The 15,545-nt window shown below is 33.8% G+C and overlaps 1 protein-coding gene across 1 annotated transcript in view; it reads right to left on the minus strand.

Annotated features, from left to right (window-relative positions):
* The window catches only part of ASCC3 (activating signal cointegrator 1 complex subunit 3), a 251,696-nt gene that overhangs the window by 52,414 nt on the left and 183,737 nt on the right, over positions 1-15,545 (minus strand). The window contains exons 30-32 of the mRNA XM_062489907.1: positions 13,388-13,530; positions 3,518-3,655; positions 3,295-3,415 (exon numbers count right to left, since the gene is read on the minus strand). Coding sequence (XP_062345891.1) covers positions 3,295-3,415; positions 3,518-3,655; positions 13,388-13,530 — 402 coding nt within the window. The remainder of the gene's footprint in view (positions 1-3,294; positions 3,416-3,517; positions 3,656-13,387; positions 13,531-15,545) is intronic.

Here is a 15,545-nt window from a genome sequence, read left to right on the forward strand (position 1 = left end):
TATTGGCTTTGACAGTTCCAAGTTTTTTTTTCCATCTCATCATAAAGTTATGATGAACTTCTTTCTGTCAGAGACAATCCTCTTGTGTACTTAAATACTGTAACAGAATCTAGGCTTATATCTAATATAAATTGGCTTTACCCTCCATCCATTCTACATCCACCCCTCATTTTATCACATGCAAATTAAGATGATGAGTAAGAGAACTCATGAAGGCTACAATGACAATTGTCTATAATTTCCTAATTTTCAAATACTTGATTTCACTCTTACAGAAGTTCCTCTTGTAGGGTTTTCTGCTAGATACGATTTCCTAGATTTTGAGTATTTTAGAGATAAAATGGTATAGGCAATTTCTAATTACTGAGAACTATGGTATTTACTACTCAAACAAGTTATTTTATTTATTAGCACTGGTGTAGAAATGGTTTCATACTGTATGTTGTCCCTACATCACATCATAATATACTGCATTAAAAGCTAGTTCTGTCATGCTACCTATACATCATGATTTGTAAATACTAATTAATGACTTCTATAAAGATTGAAAATACTTGTTTATGCAAAACATGCTCAACTTGCTACCTGTCCCCAAGGATAAGCATGCTTATGATCTATTTGTTTGTCTTCTCTTCATCTGAGAAGTGCATCTGCATAGGTTGTTCTGTGTCTCATTCACCAGAGCTCTGAATCCTTTCTGGTACCTCCAACTGCTATTTAATTCAGAAGAAACAATGGAAAGCGATTCATAAGTTTTACATCTTTGTGTTAAAAGTTTTAATGTTTTTTGTATTCTCTATGAGCTCTATCATACCTGCCCAGTATGTGACTTGCAGCACCTGGCATTTTGAAGAGATTTATTTGAGTTAAGAATCAGTAATCTTTTGGCCCAAAGCTCTGCTGAGGAAGGAAAATCTCGAAAGTAAAGAATGGGATACAGCAACTGACCATAGCAGGAGAAACAGACAGCCCAATTATGATTTTTTTAGTAATGTATTTTTACTTGTGTACTGACTTGTGTATAGAAAGCAATGCTTTTTATCAGTTTATTCCTTTTGCTAGCTTAGAAGTGACATTAAGATGTAAGATGAAACTAGTCTAAATCTGGTGCTTCTGAATAGGTATGCGCACAGGAGGATGATGAAACAACTTCTTGCTATTCTATGTGGTGAATTAAATTGTGCATGATACCATATAGGAAATGGATTTACCAAAAAGTATGAGGAAATTATTTTTGCCAATAACCACTATGTAATAATCCAAACTCAATATTTTCTTTACTGATTATATGCTTCTTGGATGCTCTTAATCACTGGACTAAAGTCCTGAAATATTAAGTATGATCTAACTGGCTGACTAAATAAATGACTGTTAATTGAGAAAAAGTCCTCCCCAAAACCTCTGACTTCACTCAAAGAAGCATTCTTGCTTATTTTGAAGTTGCTGAACACTCCAGAGTGATTCATTCTGCCCTCAGCTGCTTCCTTGGAGCCAAATGCATTCCTGACACAGAAAGGTAACTTCAGTAGGGAGAAGCCAAGTAATACCATAACAGAACACTAAAGGCATAACTTGAGGGCAGCATTAAAGACAGTATTGTGAAACTTTTGGAAGTATTTCAGAAAGAAATTAATTACATTTTCATTTTACTGCTGCAGCAAAACTACTACCTATCCACAGAAGTTCCAGATGCATAAATATTCTCTGGAAAGTTAAAAATAAAAATGCTTTAGGCAAACCACACCACATGTTTCCTCATAAAATAAGGAATCGGCATTTTCTGTTGCAGTGCAAACAACAAAATCTGAATGCTTCCATTACAGTCTTAGTGAAAATTCAGGAATTGAACAATAACCAGTGTTGAAGTTACTTGAATTAAAAAAGGCAATAAAGAGTGAAAGTATCAGCATTCCCTAAAGCCTTTGTGCGAACTTGTACAATAGATTTCTAAAACAGCATAGTAAGTCTGCACAGTTTATTGAGTCTCTGATTTCTTTTAAATGTATTATTTTCTCTATTACTGATTTCTGACAGTGCCATGGATTCAACATAAAAATTTAAAACTTCTGTTGATTTCTTTCCTTGCCACTTTTCCCCATTCAGTAATAAATGATCATCACCATTCTTCCAGTCGGCACGAGCGTGATACGACTTCGCTGCGGAGACTGTTTTCACTAAGTTTACATCAGCCAAAGTCTGTCACAAAATACAAGTGTGCATGGCTAAGATCCCAGGTCAGACCAGAATCTTTGAACAAGAGAGTTGGTCTGGAAATTGATCCCAAGTTTCCTGCAGAGCACTAACCACTAAATTAAGCTCTATGATGGGTTACTTGAAGAAGAAAGCCCTGTAGTATTTTCAGTTTGAGCTTTTTTTTTTAACATTGCTAAGCTTCCCTTCGCTGAAAAGACAGTGCACGGCTAAAAAGATGCAAGCTCTGTATTTACCTAACAAATACCATTTACATTGTCCTTAAGTGTACGTATTGCTAGCGTAGAATAGGAACATTTAATAATTTACTTGCTCTTCTGAAGAGAGAAAGGGAAAATAAATAGAACAGGAAGCCTGGAATAAATTTAGCTTGTTCTCATTCTTCAAACTTAGTACCATCCAGACAAATATGCTCCCTGTCTGAACTCTGAAAAAAGTTCTTCCATGGTTCACTTTCTTCAGCTTGTTGAAAACACTGCAGACCAGTTTATGAAAACAGTATTTTACTGGAGCCAGAAAGCAACGAAAGTCTGTATCAAGCCAGAAATTCAAATATTTAATTTAGCTGCCTATTTCTGAAGTATTCCTTATATCACTGAAGATATCAGGCCAGTTATGGTTTTTAATTTACTACCAAGTGACTATGTATACATTTTATTTTCTTATATGTGTGTGATTCAACTGTTGCATTTCAAACCATGGCCAAGTTTACTGTTAAACATTTGTTTCTCTTTAGAAAAGGTTTAAGAAATAAAAAATAAAATTGCATGCTTGAAAAGTTGCTTTTATACAATTACCTAGTTAACTAGATATGGCTTTATATTGTCCCTTTAATTATTTAATGTCTATTTTGGGTGATACACATTAAAGGAATTTAGCATGAAAAGATTTGCAAAACAGAAACATTTTCATTGTTGCATAAAATCTCAAGAGTTCTCTTACAACTTACATTAAATAAAGAAAAAACCCTTACCTCGTTTCTCCCAGTATTTATTCAAATTCAGTCAGTGAATAATTCAGGTCATTTGCATATGCTTGAAATACATTTCATCATATGAACATTTCCATAATTTATGTGAGTACCTGTAATGGGATAATCCACGTAACGCCTTGTTTTTCCATCGTAGTATTCTGTTCCTTTAACAATTACTAAATGAGCTGGAAAATTTACACCCCAAGCTAATGTGCTTGTGGCAATAAGAACCTAAGACAAAGAGAAAGATTAATGATGTATATATAACAAAAAGACAACTTTAAAATTCCATGTAAAATTCATTACAGCAGAATTCAAAAAGAACACATATACCTGGATTTTGCAGTTCACAAACAATTCTTCCACAGTTTTCCTGTCCCTTTCATGCAGACCTGCATGGTGCATGCCTATTCCAAAAGCAAGTGTCAGCTTCAGATTCGAATCTCTAACTGTGACTATAATGTCATTCATCTGTAACAGAAAGAATAATTGCATGCTTTAAAACAGATTACTAAGAAAGTTTTAGGTTTCTTATCCTCATTATATTTTTGTTTTCTGTAGCAATGATAATTTGCTCACTGCTGTTTATACAAGCAGGAAAACAGAACCTTCTTCAGTCTCTGAAAAGACTGGTTTTGTCTAAAAAAAATTCTATATTAACAGTGGGGGTGGAATACAAAATACACATGACTTTATTGACATGCTAAGTAACACAGACAAGGATGAAAATATCTGGACAGGTCTGGCAAATACTGTGCATTCTGTTCTATGTTTGTTTAATGCAATCCCTAGTATCAAAGGGGTTAGAACTGGTATAAAAACATAGCAAATCCCTGCAGCCAGTAACATAATAACAGTCATGAAAAATAAATTTGGCTCTCTCTAATGTCTTTGAACAGATAGACTGTTCCTCAGTTTGATAATTTTGCAATTATTATTCCTCAAGAAATCTTCCTATTCACATGCTGAAATGCAAATTAATTTGAAATTTTTTTTTGAGTGTGAGTTTGTAATTCAGAAGCAAACTCTGTAGTGAAATCCAACATCTATTAAGTGTGCTCATTTTAAACTTTCAGAAGTCCAGATAAAAAGCTGGTTTTATTACTATTACTAATTCTTTCAAATCTGATGTCAATGACTCTTGGAATAATTTTCATTATGATGATTTTAATGATCTTTCTTGCCTACATTTTCAAGTCATAAATTTGATAATAGGCTTATTTATTTTTGTAGATGATCTCTGTGAAAAGCCTCTTAGTAATAACGAACAAAACAATCTTGTTAAGTGATTCGACCCTTCAAAATTATTTTTACTGCTTTATTTCTGAGGTCATTTATTATTTGATGTGATTTTAATATAATTATAGCCGGGAACTTTAAAATTTATGCTCCTATTAGTGGTTTCCTGGTGCCACCAGCAGTGGCATGATGATATTGCATACTTAGGGGCAGAATCATTCATGGTCATGGGAGGTATAGCCAAGGTTAGAGGAAAAACAGTAGTGCAGAACAAATTAGTCAGGGTAACTGAGTAATTTGGACATAGTGTTCAGCCTTATCTCAGACTGAGTTCTCCAAAGTACTGAGATATGATAGCTGCATGACTACAGTGATATCTTCATTTCTACTTAGGACTCTGAGATGTTTCACTTCTGATGTTCAAGACTGTAACCTCTCTAAATATTTTCTGTGTTTTATAATTCTCAGACCTTAATGTGAACAAAATGATTCACATATCTAAACTCAAGTAACATGTTGCTACTTTTGTAAAAAGAATCCTTAAGAGGTACAAATAATCCAGAGAATGTAACGGTCCATATTTAAGATTTTAAAACAAACAAACAATATAGATTTTGTAAATCAATCAATTTTGTCAGGAAGAGTAAATTGCAATGCATTTTAAAAGTCTATTTGTTGAAGTAATCTTGACTAATGGAACCACAACTACTGGCAGTAACAGAAACTAATTAAAAAAAAAATTGTTCAACTTTTGAGAGATCAATCAATTTCATCTGTCAGTGGAAGCTCTTAAACTTCATTTCCCCTCACAGTGCAGTTGCTTGGATGTTCCTGAGTTTCCTGTACTACAAGACACAGAAGGTTTGTTGTATAAACTGATGTAGCACATATAAAAGAAAAGGGTGTTTACAGAATAAAAGAGAGAAAGTGTCCATAAAACACTGAAAAGAAAGGGAGAAAAAAGAAAAAAAAACAAAACAGTGAATTGAGAAGTGAAGAGAAGATAAGTCCATTTAGGAAAGGGAGGCAAAAAGAGGGCTAGATAAGTTGAAGAGAGTAAAGAGATGAATGAAAGGAGGATATGTTAAAGGATAAAGTTTATCTATCTAGACACAATCAGCAAACCTTTGATTTCTCTAGTCAACATGTAGACATGTGACTTCAGTGTAGACAACTTGAATTATGACCCATCTTAAAGAGCTTTTCTTCTAAGACTAAAAAATATCTGGATAAAATGGGAAGACATATACTGTTTTCTTTACAATTATGACCATCAACTTACAATACAAAAAATATTATCAGACCTATTAATGATTTTTTTTACAGGTTTATTAATTGGTACTAGTACTGCACAGACTCCTTATGCCTATGTAAACACTTTGAGAAATAATAACTATATGTATATATTTAACTGGAAATTAAGATGAAAAAAGTAGAAAACAAAATTGGTAAATACATGAAAAACAAAAAAAAATGCATTTACATTTTAGTCAGTTTCTGCATTCAAGAACTGACAAAAGATACTATGTTGCTAAATTAATTTTTCTTCTCCCCACCAAGAATCAGCACCTTATGACAGTTATGTCTTTAATATAAGGGAATGAGCCAATTCCAAAGACATTTATTTCATTATTCACATCAAAAGAATGTGATATGAGGAAAATAATGAATCTAAACCCCCTTTTCCTCTAGAACAGTACAGGGATCAAATGAGCTGATTGGGATTAGCCTAAAGTGATTAGACTGCTCCTTCAGGACACACGGTTTTACGCCAGGAGCTATTCCCAGTACACAACCCGAGCTAAACCTTTCTGCCATAGAACTGCCAGCACAAAACATCCTAAATTCACACTGCTGGGAATTTATTCAAAGATATTCTTCTTGCTTTTACAATCGGAGGTGGTTATTTTTTTTCCCCTCTGACTCGTATTACAGCGGCAGCCTGTGGTGCTGTTAGTCATACCTGCAAAGCAGTGTAATTTACCACAGGAAAACTAAAGAACCCTTAGCAGGAGCACTGGCACATGTACTGCTATCCTGTCATTTTAGCAGCAGGGAATCCTAGTCATTTTTAGCTGACCCCTTACTTTCACATAAATCACTGTAATAAATATAACTGTTTTACCCATAGGTACAATCCAAGGCTTAAAATTCTCATGACAATTTATTTAAAAATGTAACTCCCTTATGTCAGTGTAGTGTAAGAATATTATAGCTTTCTATTAAGAAATAATGGCACAATTAATAGGTTCATTAACCAGAAACAGACGCAGCACTGTGACTATAAAACAAATCTAACATTTCTGAATTGCTATGACTCAATTACTATATCTTTCTGAAAACAACTGTAATGTAGTTTTACTCACAGAAGGATAAATGAAATATATCTTATCTTAAGAACAGGAAAAAATTATATTAAAGTAATACAAGGAAATAGACGTTATACTGGCATTAAAAAACCTGTACAACAGCAACTCAGGGAACTTAATGCCAGGAAGGGATTTTCCATAGACAAGCAGGATCAGGCCCATGCAGAAAGGTTTTGCTGTCCTTCATATTCTTTTATTTTTAGATGAGCAAAGAAAAATATCTCCTTAAAACCAATTTGGGAACCTGGTAGCATTGCACAATATTTATTCTAAAAAAATAAACTTTATTCCTATATTTCTATCCTAATTTCTAAACAAGCCAGATTTTTTCAAACTACTAAGTAGTCATTTTCTTTGTTCCTGCACATATGTAAACTGTTGAACCATTTACTTTAAGCTAATAGAACTTTTTTTTTATATTTTAAATTTATTATACTTAAAAAGCTTTTGTAGAAAGATAGGATTCCATTTAAGCAGATACATTACCCTGTGCCTGAAATACATTCCAGTCAGAGTATAATTCAGCAAGTTGATGACAATGCTGGCTCCAAAAGAAAGGAGGAGACCAGATTGGACAAGAATGAGCTAACAGATTGTGCAGCCCAATTCTGTCCCTTTGAGTGTGATATATTGTTTCAAGATGCTAAAACCCCATACTTTCTCAAAGCATATCTGTTGTGCTGGTTTTCCCATTTTCACAGAATCCTCATTATTAGTACTCTCTACTCTTTTCAAAGCACGTCAGACTCAGACCATATGCCACTGAATAATGCTTATCAATTGTCTAAAATGCCCAATAGAAGAAAGATCTGCCAAACAAAAGAATCGTGAAAGTTATGGAGTCTTTTACAAAAATAATTACATATTTCACATCTGCTACAGATGTTAAGTGAAATAAAAACATCTCCTTGTTATAACTAAACGTTAATTTTTATGACACACTTTTGTGTCATAAAACCAACATCTTGTAGAAGGAAGTTGAACTTCTATAATGACTGAAACACTTAGAAATCATTCTTGGGTACCCTCCTGATCTTTAAAGGCAGAAAAAAAAACATCTTACAAAATTATTTCTGATGAAGAGTTGGCTTATACTTCAGAACTATCCCACACAGAACAAGCTGCCTAAAACAACTCAAATAAGGTTATTCAAGGAACATTTTCAAATATGTTTTAAACAGTTGAGATATATTATTAAATAATATTTAATAATACATAATAATACATTAAAGCCTAATAATATAACAAAACATTTAGCACTAAAAGACACATTTAAATGACAGCAATATGCCTGTTCATGACACAGACCAGATTCTTCTATTTCTGTTTTATAGCACAACGTTACCTCAAAACATTAACAGGGAGATAATAGGTTGTTTGATTTAAAGGTTAGAGAAGAAAAAGCCATCTTTTGTCTTTCCAAGAGTTATTAGAATTTCTTTTCTTGGTTTTGGGTTTTTTCTTTGTTTTTATTAACAATGCAAACCAACTATTGGTAAAATTTAATTCCCTTTCATGCATATGACTATTTGTATTTCCACACAGTGTACAAACACATATGTACTAATCCATAATTAGTGCACATGTGTTTATACACTCACATGTCTAAAATGGCAAAAATCTGCATGGGTCTGATTCATTCTTTTGGAGTCAGTAAGTGTCCTTCATTCAAGGGCCCCTGAATTCTGTGGTAGCAAACTATTGCCTGATATGGATGCTATTGAATATTACTGCAGGTATGTTTGTGCTAAAGGATACTAGTTATTTCTAGAGGTTTCATAAAGAACAGTCTTAACAAGATGCAGATGGCCAAATGATGCACAAAGCTGAATGCAAAAACCGTTGTGGTTAAAGTTAAAACTGTGTACAGTGGTACATTTCTTCTCCCTCCTTGCACTGTAAATATTAAAAAAAATAAAAATAAAAATAAATCCAAGTATCTGGACAGGGAATAAATTTTTAAAGAAACCCCACCAAACAAATAAGAAAACACCCTGCCTGTCTGCTGGTGAGAACTGAATTCTAACTTCAAACAATAAACCATAAATACTACTTTTGTACTTTTGTTTTAGGTTAAAAACAAAAAGCTGTAAAAACATTAGAGAAAAATAAATAAACTGAAGACTTGATTCTAATAAATTATGTTGTAAAAAGATTGCAACATTTTCTGCCACCACAGATGTAGATGCAATTTCTGACAGAGAAGGACTTGTTCCTCTTCAGTGAGCTCCTAATGTAGAATAGTGTAACTGATCTTACCCAAGCTGACCATCAGAAACTGGTGGCACTGTCTGTTTCCAAAACGATAATCTGAGCTATTGTCCCTTTTAAGAAGATAAGTAATGGGTCACAAACTTGAACATGACAGTCCTGGCTGACAAGTCAGAATTAGAATTAGGAAGTGTGTATTTAAAAATCCTCTAATTATTATTCAAAAACCCCATGATAATCACAACATTTTCTTTTTCCATGGGCATGTTGGCATCTATTTACAGATGCAGTCTCCTCTTTGAGATGCACTGCCCATTCACATTTCTGTCACAATGCACCTGTGCCTCCAAAGCATGACTAGGACAGTCTTTACAGAGTGAAGTCTAATGAAGAGTCCATGCTATTATTGCAGATGGCAAGGAAAACAGCTTCTGCTGCTGCTTCTTCACTCTGTTGAAAAATAAATTCAGTCTTGGGGCATATTTCAAGAGAGATAAATTTTAGAATGTGTATGGCCAATGCAACTTACAGAAAAATTAAAAAAACATCTCTAATGCTCTAAAGGGAACTATTTTTCTTTCCTAGAAACTTCCCACTCATACTCTGGGTGAACTGAAGCAGTGTTGCTTAAATCCGTAAGAATGTCTGCATGTGCAGTTGGAAAATGTAGGGGTGAGTTTTAAAGCATCTGCTACAAATCCTGGTAAGTAGGGTATTTCAAACATCATTGGAGGCTTCCTTGGCCAGACTAAAGTATATATAATACATGAGGTCTTTGAGTGGCCATTTCTTCACAAAAAACGCATGCGCATACCCTGAAACTTAGCTGAATAGAATCTGTGAAACAAATTTAACAACTCTAGTGCAGCAACAGGTCCAGCAGAACCACAAAATTACAAACAGCAATTTTCATTAAGTATGGGTGAGTTTTATGAAGATTGACTGCTGTCTCAACTTTCTGAATACTGTAATGGGTATGAGCCAAAACCTGCATATCAGACATGAAATTCAACAAAACTGTCCAGGAAGAACAATTCCCAAAACCTAATGGAACTGCCTATAACATATATATTTTTCAGTACATGTATAGCAAAATTCCTTCTCGACTATAATTCAGTTGCACCTGTTAGATAATGATTCCTTTGAGAGAAAGAACATCTTGTAGATTCCTCCATGATATCACCATGAATGCTATTATCTGCTTTGATGGAAACAGTTGAAGGGTTGTTTCTATAGGTCACTTATACATACAAATACATATTCCAGAAGATTCATGCAAATTCACGTCATTTGAAATATAGCTGATCGATATATTGCCTGAATTTGATATTTGCAACCGGGTGGCAAAAATGGAAGTGGATTTGAGAGTACTGTGAAAAGCAGCCTGGAAGTTTGTGAACAGAATCATTCATCACAAGCTTCAAACAAGAGCCTGGTTTACCACCACAGGGAGAATCTCTACAGAGAAGATGAGGGAAGCCAAGATGATGGCATAGATGATAAACAAAGATCTAGTATTGGTAACAACACATTAACAAAGATTCAGTACTGGACTCTGCTGTCTCTCCCCAACAAGACCTTAATCTCTCTGATACCATCACAAAGAGGAACAAAGAAAAAAACACTTTTAATGGCTGTAAGAATCTGTCTCTACCTCAACATCACTCCTTTAGAAGCTATTATAGATGACATTGTTTTAGAATATTTCAAGAAGCCTTAAGAAATCTACTGGGAAGCTAATATAAACAGACAAACTTTTAGCCATCATGTAGCGAACCAAATTACACCATTAAACAAAACTTACTAACAAGTTCTCAAAGGAATCTTATGTCAGCCAAAATTAATATTACACAAATAAAGCTGACTGAAGAAAAATGCCATAGTCTGCTGTGCAGCTTACTAACTTAGTATACACCCATGAAAAATCTCTTATATCTCAAAATACTTCATAATTAAGAATTACAACTATTTTGAAAATAATTTGTCTGTAAGTCCCCCTAAAGGAACAGTGGTTAGCAAAAAACCAAAACAAATGTGAAAAACTGTCAGGAAAAAGAAAAAAGTTATTTAAAAGCCAGCAACAATTTAATTTTTCTAACTGGCCCATTTTAACTCCATGTGGAATTATGAAACACTTAAGAAACATTAAAAAATTTTGGACAAGGGTTTAAGACATGGAACACGTACTATAAAGTATTTGCTAGTTCTACTTTTCAAACTTAAAGATTTTATAGAAATCTGGAGAGAATGTTGTCTATTTCACATCTAAGCCTTACTTTAATATTATTTGAGATTAATTTTTACAAAATTAAACCCCCCCTAATTTATTATGAGGTTTTTTATTATTAGATTATTATTAAAGAATTATGCAGGATATACACTAGGTATGTAGCACTACTAGAACTTTGTCCTTTGCTTCAATGTCAAATGAAACTCAGGCTAATCATGCTCATTTAAAACAGATAACTACAAACTAGTCCCATAATTGCCCAAAGAAATGTCCACTTGAAATTGCGGGTACTTCAAAGAGAATTGTGTTCTGCATAATAGTGGTAAGATATAACAACTTAGAACTTAATCCTCAGTCTTTTACATTTACGTAATCAGAACTGAGTAACTTGGTAGATATCTCATGCTCCAAACATTCATCTTATTAATTCAAATACAAATCATATGCAAATGCTATTAAACTAATAAATGCAAAGTCTGCTTGTCCTTGTTGGCTCCTATTTCAAAACCTTCAGAGGCTTATTCTGAAACATGAAATTCAAAGACTCCTAATAGAAAACCCATTTCCAGCAAGTGAAGAAGCTTCAGTTACAGTTCTTTTCGGAATAGCATGGCTCCCAGGACATGGGGAAACTATTCATATCAATGCAAGTCATTTAGGGCAAGCTGCCTGGTGCATGTTCTAATTGTAGGTGAGGTTACTACAGTAAACCAGCACAAGGTACTAGAGTACTCTACTAGGTAATAATAACTTGGATATGAAATGTTTCTATTAGGTTCAAGAAAACATTAAATAGGGGTTATACAGCTAGAAAAGCACTGTCAAGTTGAGATATGCTTTAGAAATACTGGTTTATCAGCCAAGACAGCCATTTTCTATTTTAAAATCCATCCCAAACAGAAAGGATAAAGATGTTATGCTTTATCCCTGAAAAATTACGTTTTAATTTTTTGCAAAGAGCAGGCAAACACAAACAATATAGTCTAGAAACCCATACTTTTTGGTATACAATTATAATTGCATGACCATTTTTAAAATGATTGATATATAAATATTCATACAGTAGACAACTTTGATTTTGTATTTATGATTGCTGCATTTTGTTGTGTTTTGGCCCTAAATTATCACAGAAATTCCTAGAAGATTTGCAATAATTAAAGCTATTCTCCAAAATCTCAAAATATGAATATCGACCAGAAAAACCTGTTTTGCAGCAATGATGTACTATAATCAGGACCACTAGTGCAGAGTGAAATAAATAAAACTGCATTCAGAGAAGGTGCTGAACTGAGCAAATTAAATATAATCTGGTATACAGTTTGAAGAATGCAGATAAAAAAGAATATTGAATGGTTGTTTATTATTTGGCCATCATTCATGTTTTGCGGTGAACAAAAGAAGATTTAAAAAAAGAAAATGTAATTAATGATTATATTTCTTGAAAAAGAATAAAAAATAAGCCTTTCTGCTAGCATTGTTTAACATCTAAGTGTTTGACTTTGCAATCTTTATATACTTAAAATGAAGATCGGCAGAAGATTTCTTTACTTTTTTATAGAATTTATTTATTTAATTGATTTGCAAGACTGAACCATTGCTAAAGGATTGGTTCTGCAGTATATCTATCTATCTAGGAATCTAGATGGATGCATGCATATACATAGGTACGTATATTCACACAGATACAAATGCACATGCATATACATAATGCATCTTATGAGAAGGGAGACTTTTCTCTCAAAACACTGAATGAGATTTGGTTTAGATTTCAGCTCAACATCTACATGTCACAGATGTCCAGCTGTAAACTTTAGAGAGCACTAGCCCTCTTTCTTTTAGTCTTTGTCTTATCTTGGTATCAAAGACTTGCACCATGTGATATATGTTGTCTGGGACCATGGAACTAGCATTAATTAGATATGCAGGAAAAAACAAAGATAAAAGAGTTTGTGTTCTGAAGTTCAGCTCTTGCATGGACGCTTCTATAGCCTTAATGCTGTCACTACTTTTAATACATAGGGAAATTTAGCATATGCACAACTCTTTCAAGATCTACTCTCCAACAACTCTTTTGTTTCAGATGACTTTTTATTTTCAAACAAACATCAACAAGATAGAAGCAAAGCACAAATAAGGAAGGTAAAATAATTCTACCTCTCTTTCATCCATCTTCAGCCATTGTTTGGGATCATCCTCCGTGGCTAGGAAAGCTATGAGATCTAAGGCAGTAAGCCTTGTCTGACGCCTGGATGACACAAAAATAAGAACAGGCTTGGCTGGAGAATGACTCCGAATTGCTGTTGAGCAAAACAGAATTTGAGAATTAGACCCTTTAATGAAAAAGAAAAGAGATTTTCTCTTTTGCAATTTTCTCTTTTGCAAGGGATTTGCAATCCCTCGACAGCTGATAGACCTCCCTGCAGATGACATTGAGGTATATCTACTGAGCCTCTACTATTGCTGGATGGATACAACCGAGGTGAGGATACACCACCTCTGAACCAAAGGCCATAAAACTACACTTAGCTGAGTGTCAATTTCCCTTCAGCTGCTTCACTGAACGCTGTAAGCTAATTAAGAGAACCAGCTATGAAAAAAACCCAACAAAACACCACAAAACTTAGACAAGCTTTCTGGACTTCAAGTTGTGAATTTCTCTATCTCAGCTGAATAAGAATGTTAATGTTTTTTCTACTTTTGGGGTATGTTGTCTCAGACTCAGTCCTGTGAAGGTCTAAAATTTGCTTTCTGCCTGACCCAGAGCTCAAACTGCATAAACTCAAGTCAGACTACAGAGGATCACTTCAACGTACTTCAATTTTCTAACCAGAAAATGCAAAAAATGTAGAAAGTGACTTTTCAATAGCTGCTCTGAAAGTGGGCATTACAGTACAAGAGCACTTCATTTCTGTGCCAACTAACTAGTCTGATATATTTAAACCAATTATGATATATTTCAATCAATTAGGTTTTAGAACTTTTTAAAATAGCATTTTCTTGCTCAGCCCATCTTTGGAAAGTTTCAGGTTGCAGTGAAATTTTTATGGTCTCAGGAATAAGTATTGCCATGAAAATGCTAAAATAACCTTGACTGTATCATGTCAAGTAAGTTGGGAACAGCATGCAATAAATCATATTTATACATATTTTCTAATATCAACAAGCACTAGAAGTATAAGCAGGTGTACCTACAATTTCAAAAACTCTCTCTAAACCACTTATAATTCCATATGTGTGTTTTTTCATGTAATTCTCATTCAAGCAAATAAATTTATGTATTTTTAATTTCTGAAAACTATTTCATGCTGCCCACCAGCACATATTATTCTGCAGTTCATGAATACTACCCAGCATGGGCTTCTGCATAGACACATGTGATGCAGTTGCGAAATTATTGAAATAGGATAATTCATGTGCATTTATATCTTACAACTATATATGCCAATATATCTATATATTTAAAAAGCCCAACATCTAATGTATTTTTGTTGCTTCAGGAACAGGTGTGGCAGAACAGCCCAAGTCAGATTTATTGTTCATTAGTGTTTTTGTACAATGCTCTTGTGGAGGTGTAAATAATCTGAGCTGTCAAGATTGGTCTCTAGTCCACAATCAATACTTTGCTTCTGTCATAAGGCTAATTAAAGCAGCTAAAAAGTCCCCTCACAAATGTCACCTCACAATCAACAGCAGTTTACACCACAAAATTTATTTTGGACGTTATTTTTAATTGATATAATAAATATTCCTTATGTAACCAAAACAAAACATGTTCAAATAAAATACAAGAGAGCTTTTCTTAAATCTATACTGCCTGCCAGCTTGGTTAAGAATAAAAAATTGGAAACAGAAGCATATCTGGATGCACTACAAATTTTGAATTTTATGGTTATTGCTTTCAAACTAGAATTATAGGAGGTTAGCCTGACTTGCAACTTCTGTTCACAATTTTTTTAATGCTTACATGCAGTGGTCCATATGAAAATACCTCAGCATATTAATAATATGAATGGTTTTATTGCTTTCTAAATTTCAAATATTTTTGCACAAATATTTCTCTCTGGTGTCAAACACTAAGAGAAAACACATTTTATTTCCCCTTCCCTAACACTAATTTTATTCTTCTGTTCTGAATACATTACATTCCTCTGTTACATGTTGCATTTGCAGCACACTTTATGTTTCAGACAAATAGCTTTGGGCCATTAGCAGAGCAGATTCTCCCAATACATGCCAAGAGCACATACAGTAACACATGTTGCAAATGTGCTGCAAATGAACTGTGCAAAGTCCCTTTTTCTTTTAGAGAAAG

Source organism: Cinclus cinclus, chromosome 3, assembly GCF_963662255.1.
Source record: "Cinclus cinclus chromosome 3, bCinCin1.1, whole genome shotgun sequence".
NCBI classification, from domain to species: Eukaryota; Metazoa; Chordata; class Aves; order Passeriformes; family Cinclidae; genus Cinclus; species Cinclus cinclus.